Here is a 22,254-nt window from a genome sequence, read left to right on the forward strand (position 1 = left end):
AAGCCAACCAAAAATTTAAAAATTCCAAACACTAATCATTAGCCAATTTTAGAATTTTTTCTGCCTCAGAACTCCAGCTACTTACATAAAGCACACACCAGACTAAAGCCAAATCTTAAACAGTAGCAGAGTTAGTAGGAATAAAATATCTTAAATTCAGGTGGAGTATGTAAAAAATACTCAGCTTGAAGGGCAGCCTGTAGCTACATACAGTTTGAATTAAAAATACATAGCATGTTAACAGACTAATACACTAGGGCTTGGTGAGACCATAACAGTCACGGCCTTTTTGTTCAGGACCCTTAAGACATCTCCTGTTCTTAAAAGACCCCGTATTTTCCAGAGGAGGTACAAAAGACAAAGAAGAAGGTAGACGAGGTATAGTTCTATAGTTCCTGGTTTTGTCATCTTGTTGTACATCTGACCAAGAATTTTTGAAGTCCTGTGCCCTAACTGTGCTAGAGCAAAATGAAAGATTTGTTTTCCAGTTTGTCTGGGGTTTTTGTTGCATCAATATCTTAGGCTGTAGAGCCTGAAAACTGTTCTTGGCATTAAATACCTTTTCCCCCTTAAGCTACACCCATTTCATCACAGCAACAAATTCATTCTTAAAGAAAGGATAAAGGTAATAAAGGCAATTTTCTGTAAACAAAGCAGCTTAAACACATACTGAGCCTCTGACTTCTGAGAAATAGGGTCAATTATCACAGACAGACAAGCTCATGCTTTAGTTATCTCAATCCAGTTTGCCAAGGAGAGGTATCTACCACTAAGAAAGTACTGTTAAAATGGGCAAGATATATTTTCTTTTTTTTTTTTTTTTTAAAAAAAAATCTTGCTCTCTCATACTAAAAACTGCTCTAAGCTCTGTTTTCTTCTTCAAGAACTGGTCTATACCAGACTTAAACATTCTACACAGTCTTTGACTTTGTCCTGCCATGTTTTTTCAATCATCCAGAAAGCAGACTGGAATGAAATTGATATGACTGGATAAATGAAAATCAAATTTTTTCAACATTTATTTTCAGTAATCTAATTACAAAGCTTTTAGTAATAGTGTAATTACTTTGAAGTTCTGAACATATGTTTCCACTGAGAGTATTCCACAAAGGACACTGCATCAGAAAAGGGAAGAAATGATACATAAATGTACCAAAAATATTTCGGCTTATAAAAAAAAAATATTGAAAGGAGAACCACATGCCAGATATGCAATACGATGTCCAATATGAACCACTTTTGTTTTCATCCACAGTCCTTTAACACCAAGGCAATGGAAAAGTCTTTTTCTGTGACATCAAAACATATTCACAAAAAGTTACTGGATTGACATTTAGAAAATGAAAAAAAAATAGGAACTTATTATGACAGAAAGCAGCTGAACACTGTTCCTTGAATTTTGAAGAGAAAAACTCAAGAAGGTCTAATGTTTGCACTAATGGAAAGGGTGTGTTAGAGAAATAGCTCACACAATAGGCTTGAAAAGTCTCAGTTTCTTGTGATTCCTGCTCTAGTGAAGTTAACTAAATATCCTTAGCTCTATACACTGAAAGTTATTATATCTGATATATTAGATCTGACATAAACAGTTCTATTGACTAAATTTACTAGGAAAAAAAAAAGAATCAATGAACTAAGAGGGGGAATTCAACACTGAGCAAGACATTTAGAAATGCTAATCAAAAGATAAAGAAAACAGCAGCACAAACAGCAAGAAGATATTGGAAAGAAAAAAAAAAACAAATTAAAGGAAGTGCTGGAACTACACCATAATGCAGAAAAGCTTTACACTTTTAACAAAACAACACTCACATTGCTCATCGCAACAATGATGAACAAAACAAGCATATTTTTGTTTCTGGAAAGACAAGTTTGCTTTTTTTATTCGTGTTTTTTGCGTATCACAAACAATTCACAAATGTAACTGAATTTGCCTCGGTGCCCATCTATGTCATCATAAGTAAGCTTAGTGCATAAGCCTACTCTTATCTAGTACACAAAAAAAATTCAGACATTTGTAAGCACATGAATAAGTTTTCACAGATAAACTAAAGCAAATGAGGACTCGTGGTAATAATTGCATTGTTCACAACATCTTCACAATAACACACCACAACCAACTCCATTTGATAGCAAGTGATCTCTGAAAAGCTGTGCTTTCATTTCCTAAACATTAATACATTATAACCTTTCTGCCCTTTAAACTGTCATGGAATGACAAGCTCTTTCCTCAATTAGGATCTTCATTCATCTTTATCAGCTTCTGAAGTACTTAAACAATTAATCAAGTCAACTTCTAAACGCTTTTCTTTCATATACTCATGTCAGGGCTGTTTATGCTCTCAGCAGAGGGGTCTAGGCTTAGAGCCTGGAGGCAAAGGCAAACCGTGTCCTCAAATTGGAAGAGAATGTCAAAATAATTACAAAAAACATAGAATAAAACAAACCACAAAAAATCTGTGTTGTTTCCTTACCAAAAGTTTTATGCTATAGGGACAAATAATACAAAACAGAAGAACTTTCAACATATTCAGAAAATAAACACACAATCACATTGGTCAGATTTCCAAAATAATGGTTAAAAAGAGGTGAATGGCAAGGCACTCCTCGAGAACATTCCTTTGGTAACCAGCTTTGTTTCATCGTTTCAATTTAGCTCAAACCAGCCAAGTACAGAAAGTCAACAGTATTCCTCAACAATAGGAACAGGAATACAGACAAGAGGTGTGTGTTAAAAACTGTATGCAGGATCCAGATAATTTATACCGGAGATGTTTAATGGGCAATGCCCCATGGTTCTTTTTAGATGTCTGTGTCATCAGCATTATTCTCCCTCTTCCAAAGGTAAATGGAAAAGAAAATAATGGCATATATTATAATAAACTCAGAGGTCAGGAGAGGGGATGAAAGCTTTAAAGTAGTTTTAGTCAGAGTCTTACAATTTCCTTCCTTGAGATTGTTAGCATGAATAGATGTATTCAATTCTGCAGACAGCCTCAAATAGTTCTGAAGTCCAAGAGCAAGGTTCTACTGTAAAAAAATAATCCAACTGCTTAGAAATAAAAAGCAGGAAAACAGTTAACATAATTTCTCTGAAGCATATAATTTACAATGCCACTTGTTTTGGAAGGCACTGTGATATATTCAGAAGGAGTTGCCAAAGATTTTGTGTCTTATCCATTATAGGCCTGTAGCCACTGTAAGAAAAGACATCACTGAAACGTCTGACATAAAGCTACCATGTACTTAATGCATCATAATTGTGACAAGTTATTTACTGCAATCTTTTGGCTGAATTCATGAGAAATCATTAATCAAGCTGCCTTCTTCAAGAAGACGTACATGTTTACCAGCACAAATACCAGCTACCACTGTACAAATTGCTCAAGGGCATGAAATAAAAGCCAGTCTCACGATTAATTCTTCATTAATTTCTACCCTTAAGATCACTGACATCAAATTTAATATTTGACTAATGACTGGAGAACTTAAATGATTCTTCGTCTCGTCATTTTAACAGAGATTTTGTAATAACATGGCAAATATCTCACAGTTATTTTCATATGCCTCAAAGAAAAACTTTGGTGCTACAATTTTTCCTGGGTCAAACTTTAACAATATTAATGTAAACACAAACATGCTGATTGAGAAAAACAATGGAACATAAGAGTTACTGCTTAAAATCTGGTTTAGCACAATCAGGCAGGCTACAGTCAAAAGGGGTACAGTAATGAACTAATTCTTTCTCCATCTTGTCCAGCCTCAGGAATCAAACAGGCAAAAGGGTACGATGCATTTTTCTATATCAGATAAATCTAATGGATTTTTATCCTTCTTTTGTAAGGTCATCCATCTTTCCCTTCCTTTCAAATCAATCGAAATACAGAGGGACTAGGAAAGGCCTGAAGTACAACATTCAGAAACTGAAAAATTGTAAATTATAGATTTTAAAGGACATAATTTACCATACTAAAATTTAGTTATTTAATGACTATAAGTCCTCATAAAGCACAAACATTTGCAAGATGCCCCACCTACACTGTAGTTCAGAAGGAAAAAATCATGTATTGTGAAATAACTGACAATTATACAATTAAAGCTTGACAACTAATTATCTCCACACCAACCTTTGTAGTGGTATTCTGTGAATTCTGGGTACATAGCTGCACATTTCTGACATTACCATTTTTTTCTTCTTTTAATGGAAAGCTGTATACACCACTGGCTACATTTTGTGTTAGAAGCTGATTGTCAGTCCAACAATACTTATACACAGTACATTAAAAAAAAATCATTAAATAATAAAATTGATTGAAAATAATGAATTTATCTCTTTTACACAAACTTGTCTGCCAAAGTAACAAAGTTCCCACTAAAGGTTTTACTCTCCCTTGGGCTTCTCCTGTATATAACAAAGAGTAGGTGCACAAGAAGCTCAGAGAGAGTGTGACCAGGACAGCTGACCTGAACTGACCCAGGGATACTCCATACGACAGAACATCAGTACACGACCTGGTGGGAGCTGGCCTGGAGGACAGGCTGGGCATCAGTCAGTGGGGGTGAGCAGCTGGATTGTGCATCCCTTTGTTTCTCTTGGGCTTCATTCCTCTCTCTCTCCTTTTCATTACAATTATCATCATCATTAGCCTTAACAGCATTACTATTGTATTTTACTTCGGTTTAATTATTGAACTGTTCTTTCCTCAACCCACAAGTTTTACTTTCTTTTTCCCCCACCCCCAACCCCCCTCGACTCTCCTCCCCATCCCCCGGGCAAGGAAGGATTGAACAGCTGCTTGGTACTTAGTTGCCTGATGGGGTTAAACCACGGCAGGCTGCAACTCATGTAAAGCTTCGTTTATAAATTTGCAACTAATTAGTATGTACATTTTATAATCAATATTCACAAACATTTCCGTCTGCCACAGCGAAAATAAAATTATCATTCATCAGCCATATAACATTTATATTCATGAGCATAAGTAAATATTTAGATTTCAGTGTGAGGGCTAGAAGCATCCACTCTGTAACCACATGGGCTGTCCCTCAGGTGCACTCAACTTACTTTTCTGAAGCATACAAAAGCAAACACACACTGTAGTTCTGTTAACGCATGTATTTTATATACTACAGCAATACAGCACATCAGCAGACAACACTGCAAAATTAAAAAATAGCGAAATACCTAACCCTCTGTGCTTTCCTTAAGCCAAGCCTTTAATTTAAAAATATTCTCATCTACAAAAGGCAAAAGTAGCCCAAATGACAGAAAGTCCAGGAAGCAAAATTCCACAACTAGGAAGAGACCATTTGCATAAGTATTTATACATACTGAAAACTAACTGCTTTTAACTTTCTTTTTAGCTTTAACAAAGCTGATAGAAAAAGAATATTACCCACAAAATTATGGTCATGTGCTGCTAAGAAAAAAAGAATATCGAAATGAAAAACCCATAGGATTCTAGGTCACTTTCGAGATGTTCTATTTAAAAACAATACATATTTTTACCAAAAAATACATGGTTTTCAACTTCATTGGGTCTTACACAGACAGTGATTATGACACCTACAGTGATGATGAAACAGTAAGTCTAAGGACAGCAAGGAATTGTTAGATTACACGTGCATCCACTACATTTTACAGGTCTTACTTTAAATAATTCTCGATATTTAGAAAGTGAATGCGCGATGAAATGTGTCATTTGTGAACTCCCCAGGCAGAGACTCATCTTACAAGGAACAGGAGAAAAGCCACTGCTGGAACAAGAGATTCACGTGTTGCACTAGCACTGGATGGGCACAGGAACCACGCTCAAGGACCACAGGGTCAAACTGCCAACACTGTCCGGCCCGAGATGCTTCTTTGTCATGCCACCGCCAGCAACCACCAACGCCCGACCCAATAACACGTTTTTATAAATGCTGGCAAGGCGAACAAGTTCGCAGATCACACAAAACCTCGCCCAAAGGTATTCACAGTGGATATACCGAGGAGGAATAAAAATGAACTGAAAAATGACCTCAGTGACAAGGCCTTGGCCAGGCCCCCTCCCGCACAGGCGGGCACTGACCCCTCTCGGCTCTCTGCCCCCCCGTGTCCCCGCGCGGCCCCGACGGCCGCACCATGCGCTGTGACCGGCGCGCGCAGCACCGAAGGCAGCGCCGGCTCGTCCAGGGGCGCGCGCCCGCCGCCATTCGAGGCGCTCCCGCCCCGCCGAAGCACCGGGGGAGGCGGGTGGGGAAGGAGGGAGGGGAATCGAAGGGAGGCGAGCCGGCCCCCGCTGCCCCCCGAGGCCGCAGAGAGAGCGGCAGCGGCGGCGAAGGCAGCGAAGGGGCGGGCAGGAAAGGGCGGACCCGCATCCGGGCTCGCTCCCTGACGCGCTCACTCACCGATCATGGCGGCGAGGGTGGAGAAGGCGGGCCGCGTACACGCGCGCGCACGTGCCGGCCGCGCCCTCCCGCTCGAGCGCTTCCGCGGCAGCCCACCGGTGGAGTCGCGAGACTGCGGGCGGGGCGGGGCGGGGCGGTGCGGAACGCGCATGCGCCTCCGTGAAGCGCGCGCGAGGCCCCCTGGGTAACGTAGTTTTTCGCCGCTTCACACCGACCCCTACTCTGCCCACGTGATCGCCTCTCCCTCCACGCCCCTCCAGCCCCCACCTTCGCTAATGACTTTCTCGCTAATTGCCGTCTGTCGCCTCGGTCTTCGGCCCACCGAGGGCGGGCACAGCCGGGCGGGGCCGCTGGGTCTCTCTGCGGCTCCCTTCGCGCTTCCCAGGCGGGTTGTTGACGCGTTGCCTGGCAACGGTCGCGTGTCCGGGGGACCGCCCGCGGCGGCCGGTGCCCAACGGACCCCGTGAGGGAGGGACCGCAGGGCCGCAGCCGGCGGGGGCACAGCGGCCGGCGGGGGGGGAGAAGTCCCCGGGGGACAAGGACAGCAGGTGGTGATGAAGGGCTGGACACGGTGGAGTAGGGGGGGACGAGCTGGGATGATGCAGAAGGGGTCCTGGAGGGGGAAGGAAGGCGCGGGAGGGGTGTGTGGGGGTATCGCTGATCCTGAAGAGAGCGGAGTTAGAGCTGCTGCCGCCTTCTAACTGGCTGGGCACGGGGCGCTGATGTTCGCTTGTTTGTTCCAGTCCGTATTTCTCCTCTGGTCCGTCGCGGGCGCCGGTGGGGAGATGGTAGTGGACAAGGCGGGCTCCGGCCCCTCGAAGCCCGCAGGTGACAGGTGCCCCCGGCAGCGGGAGAAGAAGAACAAGCAGCAGGCCTGCGACGGATTCACTATTAGAGCCATGATGAAAAACAGCGTGGTACGTTTGCTGCTAGCATAGAGGTGACATTAATTAGCTTACCTTAACGTGTCCAAGAAGCATAGCCAGTTAGAGCTGAGCAAAAAGCATGTCAGGAAGGTGTGCAAGTTATAGTAATACCTTGTCTGGGTTATGCTGGTTGCTGAAATTACCTTCAGAATTTACAGAAGTGTTATCAGAAGATAAACTCTGTGCCTGTGGTAATTGTGATGCTTCAACTACCAAGTGCATTGCTTTGGTGCCATCCTATTAAACTGCTAGCCTATGGGCTTGTGTGCGAGGCTCACTGCCTTGCACTTAGCAGTATGCTGTGAAGTGCTACTGCAGTAATACTCGAAAATGTTTCCATACACTGGTACAATGTGGAAAAAGTTTGATGTGAATGTTACATAGGATGGCAAAGATCTGGAAAATACACTAGTTTTTAAAATAGGCTCGAAAAATAATAAAAAACTTCCACACCGTTTAGGATAATATTAAACTGGAAACAAACGTTAGTTCTCCAACTCATAGTTCAAAGACAAAGAGGAGTGGATCCAGTGTGCTTTATTTTAAGTTAACAGTCACAATTTCTAACAAATTTAGAGGTTTGTGAGTTAAAATATTAGTATAAAATTGTTTTATATTGTTTTATTTGTCTACCTTTGTCAGAATTTAGGAATAAAAAAACCTTCAACTAGTACAGAATGCAGATGTTCAGCATGTAAGCAGATGAAGTAATATGCACATACATCTGTGCTTAAACTCTTGAATTGTATTTTTCTTTATTTGGACACTGTTCAAGGTGTTAGCAAAGTCTTGAGTTCTCAAGGGGTTTATTGGAATCAATATACTATTCCAACACAAATTAAGAAATACATTATTTCCCTTTTGCCAAAGTGGTCTTCTTGGAGCAGTCTCTCTGGTCTTGTTATCTGTAAGAGCATTCTCTTAGAAACCCAAACAAGTCCATCTTTAAACAAATTTTAAGTAAAAATTGTGTATTTAAAGAACTTTCTCCCATTAGTAAGACTAAAATATGTTTCACCTTAGTTGGAAAAACACAAGGCGAACACAACAACAAAACTCCTTTGTTTTAAAGATTGTTTGGTTTGTTTTTTATTCTAGAGATTAATGGAATAGACTATAATACTTCAGCAACTTTAAGGATTAATTTTTAAAAGATGTTTCCTCTTCTCTGAACAAAATTCAAGTAAAGGATATTTGCACATATTTGTTTTCGCCTTGATATGTAAAAGACACTTAATTTTGTCTAGAAGAATCAGCAGTTCAGTGGAGTTGAGAAATATATATTTAATTTTTTAAAAGGATCTGTGACTTGTGAACATAACTAGCTATGAGTTTAATCAGAATGTAGGTTTCCTTTTAAATATTTATAGAGTATTAACTTTTGTGGCTGCATTTCTAACTTCCTAAACATGAGCAGAAGGTTAATTCACAGGTAAAGTGGCTGCTTTTGGAGCTCCTTGTTGAATCACAGAAGTTACTTTCTTTGGCAAGGACCTCTATAGATCATCTAACCAAACTTCCCATTTGAAGTGGGCCTGTCACTAGCACTAGATCAGGTCAGTCATGGGTTTTCCTCGCTAAGCTGTGAAACCTGCCAACTTCAGAGATTCCCTGACCTCTCTGGGCCATCTCTGGCTTGCCCACTTGCCCCCCCCCCCTTGGCCTTTTCAGAGGTCGAGTTTGCAGTGTTCTGACCTGCTGCACAGGCTCTACTCGTAACTGGGTAGGCAGCAGTGAAACTGTTAGCCCTGACACTACAAATCTCCCAGGACCACTGTGTTTTGCAAAAGCTCCAAGTGAGGATAGGCAGCCACCGGAATCATTTCCAATCAATTTGCAGAAAAAATCAGTGTACAGTAAGGAATATCTCTCTCGCTGCCACTCTGTCTGTGCAAAAGTCTGTGTCCCTCTGCTCTTTTCCAACAACTGGTTAAATGGAGCTTCAGATTTATTAAGTGCTCACATGTCAGAGGTTGACATCATTGATGAAGTTCTCATGGAAGGCTTAGAAGTTGACTGGAGGGTTGAAAGCACAGCAGGAAAATATAGTTAGGACGTGGTAATTCTTTTTGTTAGCAGCATGACAAGGCATAGGGTTGTCAGCAAACCTGTTCGTCATCTCCAGGTCAAACGACAAAGTACCAATGAATAGCTTTGGTGCAAGCGTGCAGTTAGTCTGAAACTCTTAGTGTGGAGTCTTAACAGGTTACCATTATACATATATGACTGTAAATGTTGTAGTAAAGGTTCCAGAATTCTTCGATGTTGCTTTTGCAGTGTTTTATTAAACTGTTTTTCGTGAAAGTTCCTACTTTCACAGCCAGTAGTAAGTGCAGAAATTAAGTACTTCCAATACTGCAGACTTGCCTCAGCTTTCACTAAGTCTAAAATTTGCTTATTGAAATACAGTACTTAATAAATATTCACAAAAAAATATTCCTGAAGAAAGTGTTTTAGTTTAAGTTATTCCAAAACTGTAAATTTATATAGTGGTTGAGGTTAAGAGCAAGATTCAATAAAAGTCCTCTACAGTAACAAGATTCAGTAAAGGTCTTCTACTAACAAGCTAGGTATTGTGACATTTACATTTTAATTGTTCTGTCCTCCAAGTAGAATCAAGAATGCCAAGTTATGTACTGATAGCACACAGGCACTGCATGTAGAATTAGGAATAAAATTAAAAATTAATATATAGACTGGCAAGTGGGAAAATGTCTGAACGTGAATGTGGGCAGCAGGGAGATATTTCTCTTCCTTTCTGGTCCTCTCTAGATGATATTTTTCCTATCTTTTGCAACTGTACATAAGAGAATAAAGTGTTGGTGTCCCCATTTTCTGTAATGCACTAGTGATAAAAGCACTTTTTCAAGGATAGGATTCATTCTATTACTCAGAGAAAACTGTAGAAAGGGAATTCCAGTCTATCTGCCACTTTTTAACGGATTCTTAACCAAGAATTTATAAGATTACTGAGGTGGAATAATCTACACAGAGGGAAAAATCTGCATGTCTTTTCAAAGTGCTGTTACCATGCAGCAGAGAGTTAGGATTCATAGGGCTAGAAAGTGGCAAGGTAGGAAACTCACTAGGCAATATATTTTAGTGCATATGTAATTCATGCAGGAGTTTTGAAAACTTTGTTCTTTGGAATTTTATGTCCATCATTGCTTGCTAGAATGGACCTGATGATATGGAGTGGAATTGGAACTTAAGTCATCCCTCCTGAGTTCTGAGCCCATAGCCCATAAAGCTATAAAAGATTGTTCTTTCTTTTTTTCTTTCTTTTTTTTTCTTTGTTTTCTGTTTTACCTGAACCTTGAATTCCTTACTGCAAAACAGCAGAACTTCAGCAGGAAAGATGGAGTTTATCTTTCCTCTACAGGTCCTCTGTTAATAATAACACTTTTACCATGTAAGTTGAAGTATCCTTCTGTAGCATGTGAATTTGAACTCCTCTGGCCAGAGTACTGAGTTTGGATTTTCTACCCATCTTAGAGTATAAACCAGCAGATTTTACATGAAAAAAATTACTATTACATTCATCTGTATTCCATGAAATCAGTCAGAAACTGCCACTAGGAATAGGCCATAGGGATAGAGTGAAATTGTCTACTAGATGGCCTTAGAAAGGAAGTAATGCTAAGAATTACTGTATTTCTAAAACCAAAGCAGCTGTTCAACCTATGAGAGTCTTAGCTATGTGCCAGAGCCCAGCTTTCCTCTCCTGAAAGAAGTATAACTGCTCATAAGCAGAAAAATGGTTATTTGGATTGCACTTCTGAATTTTCATTCTTCTGTTCCTCATTTAGGAGTCTATGGTCCGTATGTATTGAGATGAGTTCTTAGTCTTTATTGTTTAAACTCTTTCAAGCCATGATCAGTAATGTGTGTTGTGAAGGGCTTTTTTACACTTTACCATTTGATAATAACTCATAGCAAGAGTTTAATTTTAACCATAGAGAAAATGTGATTTATTTACATTCTGAAACTTTTAATTTGACATTCTATTTATAGTCATCCACACGTGTAACTGAAACTGCTTTTATTGTTTACCTTGTAACAGTAAAAGTTTCTAATCTGATTTTGAGGCTATAGGAAAAAATTGTTTACAAGAAAGAAGTATCTTTCAATTATAATAGCTAATTTATTGGAAAAGGCAGTGTGTTTTGGCATAAATAGATGTCAAGTTAAAGGAATGTTTTGATAAATGTTTATCAAGAAGTTAGCACCTCCATTTGGAGGAACTGCTCCAGTTTAACAATAGTAATTGCGTACAATCTACAAGTATACTTCAGTGAACAGGGAGACAATTTAAACTGTCACTGCTCTGGAAAGCAGTTCTATCTTCTTCCTCTTTCACTCTGTTCAGTACTGCTGCCCCTTATTGTGTCCACATTTGTACAATGTTGGCTGATCAGGGAACTGATCCTGCTGAAAAATACTCCAGCCTGTTGAAGTTAACAGCATTGAACTGCAGTCTTCGGGATTTAGGCAAGCAAAGCTTCTGCTTCCACGAACCTCATCTGTTTTGCCCTTCTCTCACTCCTGACTGCATTCTTCCATCTCCCCTTTTCCACTGGCATTGTTTGTCCTTCAAATACAGAGAAGGTTGGCTCAGTTCTAACAGCTCTTAAGTTAAAATATGCAAGGAGAAGGGAAGCAGGAAAATGTCAATCCAAGTTATGTTGGTAGGAATGTACCTTGGCAACATCGTGGTCTTAATTCATTTAAAACCAATTATGAAATTGAGTTCTAGCAGAGTAATTCCACAAGCATTTAAAGCAGCATAAAATTGTACCACAATTGAAAGGCATGGTCTTTGTCCCTGGGCATTTATTCCTTGTGCAGTATGAGGTTTTCATGGCCTTGCAGTGAATTAGAGTGGGGCCCTGGTTAAACCTAGATTAAAAGCACCTCGACACCTTTTTTTTTCCATCGCAGTGCAGCCTTGACAGACGATTTGGTAACAGTGTAGGCTCACAAAAGTTGTTGCTGCTACAGCCCTGCCTGCTTCTGCTTCATATTTGCACCTCCTCCTTGTGCCAATACGCAGTCGTGCAACTGGATTGATGAGGCGCTTGATTTGCATTAGGCTCAAACACAAAAAGCTTCAATGCAAGGAGATTTTTATTTCCCCTCATAAAGTTATGTTCTTTTCCAATTCCATGCTTATGTTTACTGTAATGGCAGCTTTGAGAGTATAATGAAAAAGTGGAATATACAGCAAAACTACTAATGCTTAAGGCCATAATGCCTTCAAAAAGCTTCTATTTCATATTATGTTTTCCAGCTATAGCTTACATGGCTTAATCATACTACTCTTGTTTTTTTAAATACTTTAAAATCACCCTTTATTTATTTTTGCAAATGTGGTAGAAGATTGGTATTGCTCATAGCTGCAGTGCTAAGATGATATGATCTGCTTAATATCCTAAGTATGAAGAAATCATGCTGTTTTATCTATGAAAATCTGTTACATATTTGAATCTTCAGTAAATCTTCTCTTATAATTCAGTCATATGACTTAAAATGGATAATAAGTAAATTATTGGCTAGATTCTGTTTCAGGTTTTTGATTGACAATTCTTGTCTTAAATCAGTTAATTTGCTTCATGATATTTTATGCAGAAAAAGACCTTGGAAGGTTTTAAGTTTCATAACTAGGGAAGGTAAATGTAAATTTATTTTAAAACATTATGACCATGCTGTTTCAAGACTCCTAATCACTTTTTAATGAACTAATAAGTAAAATATTCTATACAATAAAATAAAATATTCTATATAATAAAATAGTTGTCTAATTTTTTCAATTCTTTCATTGGAATGAAACTATTTTAAACTTTACTAACTGTTTACATATTTCATACAGGTTAAAATCCTGCAGTGCTCTGAATATATGGGTGTCTTCATCTGGTGTTTCTCTGAATGAAGAGGGCCTTTTTTGGTTTTGAGATTTTTTTTTTACTACAAATATAGGAATTCTGAACAAATTATTAGACAGTAGTTGATAACAATTATCTCTGAACAAGACGTTGAGCTGTCAACTTGCTGAGTAGGGAATTACCTAAAGTCAGCATTTTCCAGATGCAGCTATCCTCTACGTGGACTTCAGCCTTCATCTTAGTATTCTTCATATTAGTTGACTGAGAATGCTGCAGGATGCCTGGAGTGAGTTCAGTGAAGAGCCATCAAGGCAGGTTCTGGAGCACATGTTCCAGGAGGAGAGGCTGAGGGGAACTGTATTTCAGCATGGAGAAGAAAAAACTGCCTGGATACCTCATGGTAGTAGGTCCTAGCAGACTTAGTGACCCAATAGCTGTGAGAAAGCTGTCAGGAGGATAAAGCCAGTCTGTTCTCTCTAGTGATGGGAAGACAGGAGATGTGTGTTGGAACAAGGTGTTTAGGATGGTGAAAAGCTTTCTCACAATGAAGATAGTTAAGCACTGCATCAAGTTTCCCTGATGTTGTGCAGTCTTCTTGGAGTTTTTCAAGACCCAAATGGAAAAAGCTCTGAGCAACTTGTTCTGAGAAGGAGAAGGAGGTTGAATTGGAGTCTTCCTCAGGTCATTTCCAACCTGAGTTTTCCCATGATTCTACTACTACTTCCATAATATGGTGGTTTGTGCTTGCTCTGTGGCTTTGCTACTACTAAGGTCAGACAAATTAGCGATGACTAATTTACTCCCCATTGGGGCAAAGAAAAAGGCATTTGAGGATTTTTGCTTTAATAGATTTGCTGCTTTTCTGAAGGTGTAAGGGGGTAATCAATACTGCAACTCCATTCTGACCATCAGAAAAACTGCATAACACCGTATATTTCTGGTTATATTAGTGAACTACATCATAAATGTAAGGTTGACTTTATGAATACAATTGAGTAAGCCTGCATCAGGGCTTGGGTAGCAGCAACACATGCTTATTAGCTGGAATTAGCTGCGGCTAATTCTTGTTATATGGTCTGCTGCAAGTATGCAGCGAGTGCTGCTGCCAGATATGCAATGAATGCTTCAAGGAATTGAAGCAGCTGGCCGTGTCTGTAGCTGTCAACCTCGGGATGCTGTCCCTTGTCTCGCAGTCTCTTCTTGTCACTGCTATAACTGAAATGACATTGGAAGCTTTCAGTGGATGATAGAGACGAGAGATGTAGCACGGTGGCATTTGCACTAGAAAAAGGAGCGCAGAAACAGAAAAGGAACTGAATGGGACTCCTCAGAGTGGGGACCTGGCTGATGATTTTTCCTATGGCTGTGCTTATGTACCTTATGTACCAATGTGCTAAAGACAATTGTTGCCTTACTGCAGGCAGAGAGTGCTGATGTCCATATCAAGAAAATAGAAGTTTTCCTTCTTTTCTTAACTGATATTTCCAGTTTAATATATACACTTAGTCTGTTTAACTGAAATTATCTGGTAAGGCTTTGAAGGGGTCAGAGAGATTTTGCTTCTTTCATGAAGTTTTCCTAACCACTTTAAATAACAATTATTGCAAAGCCAAAAAAGAACATAGTGAACAATACTGTTGCTGCATTGATAAAATTTCTAGATAATGTCATAGAAAAACTGCTGTGATAGGCTGAGTGGTTCTTCCTAGCAGTAGTTAATTCTTTTATATACTTGACATTCATATAAACAGTTTGGCATAGCTTTTCATTTTCATAGCATAGTTAAATAATTTTTCTGGAAAATTTACTGCTCTCTGATAACTTCGTTTCTTAGATAAAATACATGTCAGATAAGATGAAGTTATAAAGTTCTGTATGAAGTCACAATGTGCTGGAGGCTGCCTTATGGAAGTCTTGTGTTAAATAGTTACACTCTGATTCTGTGGGTACATTACAAATAAAATGCTTATTATAGTTGCAAATCTTGGTGTCTGATGGGTGTAAGTTGAGGAGATGCGTATAAAGAAAGGAATTTCTCCTGAGAGCTATGTAGTTCTAGAGTTAGACTTCCAGTGGAATTTCTGTTGGGCCTCTTACCTGAAAAAACATAGGATTCTGATGTGATAATAAAGCCTGCCTTAATTGTAATGTGGTGGTAAACATATAATTTAGCTTTTCACACATTTGTGATCATATCTTTTAATGTATATTTAGCAGTTTGCATGCTTGTGTTGGAAAGCAAGATTTTTCATTTTTAAAAATTACTCTTCACCCATGTTTGTGTAAAGGGTGATGTCAAGATCTTGATAGCAAGAATGAATATTGATTTGTTTTCAGTTTGATAATAGAAGTATGTCATACCTTAATCAAGAGCTAGTATCATTAGCCTGATTAGGATCCAGACTAGCTTTATTTGGTGATTTTTTGTATGATGAAATACTTTTTAAACATATGTGTACTGCAGTAAGTACAACAGTTCTGCACAATGTACAACAATGTTGAAACATAAAATACACCATAGAAATGTCTGTGCAATGAAAACTCTTGAATGCCTTGAAGCAAGCCTGACACACTGTCAAATTCCTGTGTAATCACCATTTGGTGGAAGAATATGTCTTTGAAGTTAGGTTTTGATGCCTATTTCATTGGTCATAAGCATATTACTGAAGATTTTGTCTAGTTGGCAATACTTAGTATTCTGCACAAAAACCAATGTAAAACTAAATCAAAGGGTACAATATTTTCTTGCCTGTCTTATGTGCTTAAGACACCCATTGGTTTTGCCATTATCACATGAACATTTTTTAAAAATTTTGTCTCGCTGTGCATCTCATTATAATATGAAAGAAAGAGCTACTTCTGCGTAAGCTGTTTGGACATACCCAGGTGTTCTGGAAAATATCTGTAGGTATTAGGCCTTCTAAGTTTAGCAGGTCTTTCATTTTTTTCAGTAATTGTTCAGATAGAATTTCTTTCCTGTTATTTCCATGTAAGATTTGTCTTAATGACAGCTGTATTATTAAGTCCATGATTTAGGGAATGAAATATTATTTCCTGATTTTTTTTTATTTTTTTTTTAATTTAAGGGAAAGAGTGAGGAAAGCCCCATGCAATAAGAATTTCCTGCTAGGGAGTTAGTGTGCAAGGGCTTGTACAAGGAGCATCCCTGCTAAAGAGTTAGGGTGCAAGGCTCTGTGCAAGGCTGGGATTGTGCAAGGTCGTGCATATGAGGCTGGTGTGTGCCCTCCTGCACACTCCCAGTCCCATGCGCTCCACTCAGTGTGGCCACTGCAGACCCCTTTTTATAATAATATTTTAGAGGTGTTCTAAAAAATCCAAAAGCTTTGAATTTAGTTTCCTTTCCTTATAAGTCTCGTTGCATAAAATTAGGGGGCACACTCTATGATCCAAGTTTTCTGTTTCAAGGTTAATCATTATATACTTAATTAGAAAAGAGTGGTGGACTACATTTAAAACTTTAGAAAAAACAAGTTATACCCTGGCTTTACTTACTGTCCTATTGCTGATGTTTTAATGTGACATTAGTGTTTTGTATTTTGTATCTTCTCAGCTAAAACTATTTAGAGAAAGGTGCATGCATACTTTTATTGATATCAGTAGCCAGAATTTGATAAACCTTTTTCCCATAGAAGTTGAAAACATACATTCTTAATTCCAGAAGCAGGTCTATTAATATATCTTTTTCTTCACTCCCATCTACTGCTCATGCTCACTTTTTCTCTGATGCTATTTACTTTTCCTCTGGTTGTGCTATTTTTTCATATCAGTGGATTTCTCTTGCAGTGATGTTCATCAGGTGGGTTTTTGGGGGGAGGGCAGTTCCACATGGCAAGAAACCTTTTAGAGAATGTACTTATAAAGCTTACACCCAGACCTTATTAGAATATCCTATATAATAATTTTTACTGTTAAAAAAGTCTCAAAGGAATGAGCTCATTATACTTTTAAATTGCAGCTTTGTAAGGTATGATTGGAAAATATTTTTCACAGGAAGTGGACATGTATTAGCTGATTTTATTTATATTTTTTTATACTGTGTTTTACTAACTCATCTCATGCCCTTCTAATTTGTGTGTCCTTCATTTAATTCACTGGGTTTTAGATTAATAGGTAAAGGTCAGAGGAACAATTACTAGAAGTTGATTTAATCTCCTGTGTAATATAGTCCATCAAATTCAGAAAGTGATTTCTGCATGAAATGTGTAACTTCTACTTGAGCTAGAAGATATGCTTTTTTTAGCAAATAATAAACCCCAAAGGTAATGGTGGTGTCAGAGAGTCCATTTTGTCTCTAAATTATGGCAATGCTTAACTTAACCAATGCAATACTATTAAAAATTTACAGTCCAGATGTATCTAAAATCATCTCAAAATACTCAAATTTCAATATGTAAACATTTTAGAGTGAGACAACTACTTACAGAGAGATACTATCTTTAAAAATCCACAAAAGTAAAGTTTTAGTGTGCTTCAGCCTTCTACTTAAAATCTGTTTAAGTCATGACTATTTTATGAGATTCTAGTATGCCTTTAGGCATATTTAAGATATATTTGAATATTATTATTCAGGACAACAATCAAGTTTTAATATTTTATTTGATAGCTTCTGAAGGCTTTTGGTCATCCAGTCGTTCATCCACTATGAAGAATTCAGACAGTGCACTAAAATTGTATAACATCCATCACTTTAATTTAAAAAAGTAAAATAAGTTCCCTTGTATTGTGAGAAATCAGTGAGTTACATGTTTAAGATTGTATGAGATTTCCCAAGACTCCTCTGTCTACTGTTATCTGACAGAGGAATCTTTATAACAGAAACGTCAACTGTATGTTGCCCATTGACAACACTGTGCCTGTCAATAGTATACAATGTTCAGGCCTTTGGGTGTAAATTTTGTTGAGGGAATTACTGGGTTTTAACAGGCTTGCTTCTGTTTAGATTGTCATTTTTCATTTTTCCCTGTCACCAGATAGAAATGAAATATTTTTCAGCTTAAATGAGAAAAAAAATGATCCTTTAGTAGCAGTAGAAAAATTTTGCGTCTATTGTACAATGTCCCATTAGGCAGTAATAACAAATTTATATTGGATGGAAATTTTAAAATACATTTGCAGAGGTAATCAATAAATTGCCATTAACAAATCAGTTAAGTCTAGATTTTTTGTCCCCATTTGATATTCCTTAACTTGTTCTTTATGAGATCATCGTTTGGTAGGAATTAGGTGATTATTTTGCCATGTTTTATCGTATTTGTCTTTTTGCTTCTGGCAAGTGGAACGCTATAAGCTCTTGTTCTTTTATAATATTAAATATTCTTCAGTTTTATAAATTGTAAGTTAATACTCGTTTAACACTGATAACAAAAAAGCTTGTCTGATGGTGTGATTAGCACCAATGTTTAGCCAACGACAGGGCTAAGCATTTCTGACCAAAATATTTATTCTGATTACCAAAACAGTTCCTCTGAAAGCAGCTTTAGCTGAGATGTTCATATGACCTTTTCTGCTTGAAGTCACAGATTAGGGTTCATACTTTGGAGAGGCTAAATGCAAATCAGCTGACTCCTAACTGAAGGCTCTTCCCAGTAGACTGGAGGTAGGCTACCTTCTGTCAGAAGTTCTTCTGATGCCTTAACTGTGTTCTTAACTTGTGTGGCCTACTGGACAAAGGTAGCTTTGTGGTTGGATTATCAGGATGTGCATCTGGGAAGTGAAAGTTGTTGACTTGAAATTTTGTGTACTGGAAAGAGAAATTTAGAAAATCATCACCTCTTGAACTTGTATTCTAACACCTAAATAAATATGCAAAAGATGGCAATATTATTTAAGGGGACCTTCCTGAAAGCAGGTTTTAGTCTTCAGATAATAATTTCCTGGTCTGCATTTTCAGCAGTCTGATATATAACTTTTGTAGTCTTGATTTAAGTGTCTGAACTCTGAAGAGGAATGGAAATACACATACGTCCCTGTATTCAGTGTTCTGTAGGTATTCAGCATGTCTTCATGAGCTTAAACTTTTTGAATTGCTGAAGTGTCTCATTCTCTTCACCAATGTTGAAGGAGCCTGGGTTTAAAGCCTAATTACGGCTCTTTGAATTACCCGGATATTGGGGGCTGGTGTTCAATTGTCAGACTGTATTTTTTGTGCTGGGTTTGTACCATGGATAACTCAATGGGACAACCACCTTTCATTAGGCATCTAGAAAATGCTATAATGTAAATATTGTTTATTACCTAGCAGAAGATTAAAAAAAATTCTATTTTTTTTTAAAAAATGCTTATTATATGAGGGGATTCTGTAATCCTCTGTAGTATCTAGTACTGTTTCCTTTAGCCTGTATTTTTAGGTTTCTTTTTCGGATCTATTTCCCTATTTTCTCAATCCCTGTCTAATTTACTGCTTTAGATGTGTTTTTATTAACTTTACTTCAGAGTCCGAGTCTCAGAGACAGAGTAGTTCACCAGGTAACCATTGAAGGAGCTATTATGGCGTCTTGCTTTCTTGCAAGCTACAAGCTGGCTGATTAAAATTATCATTTTAGATCATGTTTTTCCAAGGAAAGGAAATAAGATGTGTTTTTTAAGGGAGATCTTCATAAATATTGTCGTGGTTCTTGTGTTTTCAAAAGGACTCTCTAAAGCCGTATAAATTTGCAACCTAACCACTGGAAGATAATGCTATTATTACATGAAAAACCCCACAAAGTGAAAATGGAAAAAAACCATTGCACTATGTTCCAAGTATCCAAACTAACAAAGACGGATACCCTGCAGGGGTTTTTTTTGTTTGTTTTCTGGTTGATTAGTATAAAAATTAAACTTTTCCCTGCTATTTAATAAGATATTTGGTGTCTAGTAACATGAGAGACAAACCTCCGGATTGAAGCACCGGCTCTGTTCTCTGTTGCTTCCATAAAACATGAAGGCAGCTGTTTATGCTTGAAATCTACCTTTTCCTCAAATTCAGTTGAAAATGACCAACAGATGCACATTCTTTACGAATGAAGGCAGGCAAGTGTACACACAGCATGGATGTATAAGCCTTGTTTCCTTATGGTGTTTCAGACAAGGGTACACATATGCATTCATCAGGCAGTCAAGATCAAGTTCCTTTCAATCAGAAACCGTTGCTTGAAGACGAACACTTAATAACTGAGTTCCATGATTTTATTGTGAAAGTGAACAGTCTCAGAGCCTAGACTTGAGTTTTGGAACTGGTATCAACAAAGTTGATGGCAGAGTGCATCAACAGCACAACAGAGAATTTCCTGTAGAATCAGAAAACCTGAAGCAGATCCTTTTTGAACTTCATTAGAAAGTAGAAGTTATTTTCCTATAGTGACAGAGGAGAAACTTCTGACTTCCTTTCTGGCTCTCATGTTTAGCCTTTAGGTGTTATTTCACGTGACTGAAGGTTAAAGGATCTGTTACTAAGTTTCACAATTAACCAGTAAGTATATTGTTGTTTATTTGGTCCTATTGTTTAACCTCCTGATTTTAATGTTCTAGAAACATGAATTTAATAAAAAGGTATGACATTTAAGAAACAATTTCTCAAATTTTAATAAATTCTTCCTGTTATACAATTTAAATACAGGAAGGTAGTAATCATGGTAGCACTTGTAGTTTGCAAAGACTGCAACTGCAAAGCCACCAGTAAGACTAAGCACTGTAATGTATATTGAAGATTTTATTATATAAAAAAATGTGTCTAGTATTAATGAAAAACAGCCTTGCAACATTAAGTTCTTATAAATAAAATAGAATTAAGTGACAGATAAAAGACATAGAGGGAACAATTGCTTGGTATAAGCCAAATATCTGTGTTCATGTGTGAGAAAAAAGACCACAGTAATTTTATCAATGTTCATTAATATAAAATACAGGTTTGTAATTTCTGTTTAATAGGAGTAAACATGTGAGATTAAAGTGGATTTGCTAGTTATGTAAGTAAAGGGCAATTTATAACATGGGAATACCACTTAATTTCCCAGCTCTTATTTACAATATTGTGTCTTGGTAGGGGTAATAAAAGGAATTCTTCCAGGGATAGGCATTTTATGGAAAATTACTGTTAGAAAACTTACTTTGTTTTAGAAATAAAATGACATGAATTATAGAGGTTAGGTGCTATCGTGGGATAGTAAATTCCTAACACATTGATATAAATCCATTTTGCATTTTTTAAAAAAAACATTTATTTAGTGATCTGTGAGTTCAGTTTATAGGCTGGTACGTAAGTATTGGACCCTTAATTTATTTTCTCAGAGTATATAAGTATTTTTATTTAGTGTTGTAAATAGATTCACAACCTACATTAAAATGTTGTTTTTTAACTACTAGATATGTTTTCTGTGAACTACCAAAAATTGAAAAGAAACCGAAAGCCGAGGACTTGTACTGTGAAGAGTATAGAGTATGGAACAAGTATCGATAAGCTTTTTTTTTTTTTTTTTTTTTTTTTTATTATGAGACCTATATTCATACTGTTTCATTTTCTCAGGACAGTATGATTTACTGTACATGTGCTACAGCCAAAATTCAGCTACAAAAATGTAACCTAAAGGAAAAAATCGTGCTTTTGCCAAAGACTTGAGCAGCTGATGATTTGATATTTTCAGAATTTGTATACAAAAACCTTAATGGAATGTAAAAATAAAATCTTCCCATTTTCACTTAAACGAGGGGTTTTTTTTTAAGATATAATTAATCTTGCTAAGCAGAACTTCTCCTTATGTGCTTGTCCTTTAAACTCCAAATTTTTGAAGTATGATATAAAAAACTTGAGAATGATAAACCTAAGTGATTTTTTAAGTCATTCATGTCATCCTCAGCAACAGTGTTTGCAATATTACAGATGGAAAGTGACCACATGGATAATAACATCAATGTACAACTGAAAAACAGGAAAGCAAAATGGTGGTGGTGTGTATGTATGGACAGTGGATGGCACTGTTTGTGGATTGATGCTCCGTAAAGAATCAGGACGGACTAAGTAAATTAGTTTCGACCAGCTCTTCAGACTTCCATATGGC

At 37.7% G+C, this 22,254-nt stretch overlaps 2 protein-coding genes across 5 annotated transcripts in view; one reads left to right on the top strand and one right to left on the bottom strand.

Annotated features, from left to right (window-relative positions):
- Nucleotides 1-6,480, bottom strand: part of PRKN (parkin RBR E3 ubiquitin protein ligase) — a 704,427-nt gene extending 697,947 nt beyond the window's left edge. Inside the window, exon 1 of the mRNA XM_027634131.1 lies at nt 6,391-6,480. Coding sequence (XP_027489932.1) covers nt 6,391-6,397 — 7 coding nt within the window. The 5' untranslated portion in view covers nt 6,398-6,480. The remainder of the gene's footprint in view (nt 1-6,390) is intronic.
- A 345-nt stretch (nt 6,481-6,825) lies between these two features.
- PACRG (parkin coregulated) overlaps nt 6,826-22,254 on the top strand; it is a 224,784-nt gene continuing 209,355 nt past the window's right edge. For all 4 annotated transcript variants that reach the window (XR_003526110.1, XR_003526109.1, XM_027634135.1 and 1 more), the window contains exons 1-2: nt 6,826-6,938; nt 7,134-7,307. Coding sequence is in view for 2 of the 4 variants with exons in the window: in XM_027634135.1 (XP_027489936.1) it covers nt 7,176-7,307 (132 nt within the window). In the remaining 2 variants the exon portion in view is untranslated. The remainder of the gene's footprint in view (nt 6,939-7,133; nt 7,308-22,254) is intronic.

Source organism: Corapipo altera, unplaced genomic scaffold (assembly GCF_003945725.1).
Source record: "Corapipo altera isolate COAL_440 unplaced genomic scaffold, ASM394572v1 2b, whole genome shotgun sequence".
Lineage (NCBI taxonomy): Eukaryota > Metazoa > Chordata > Aves > Passeriformes > Pipridae > Corapipo > Corapipo altera.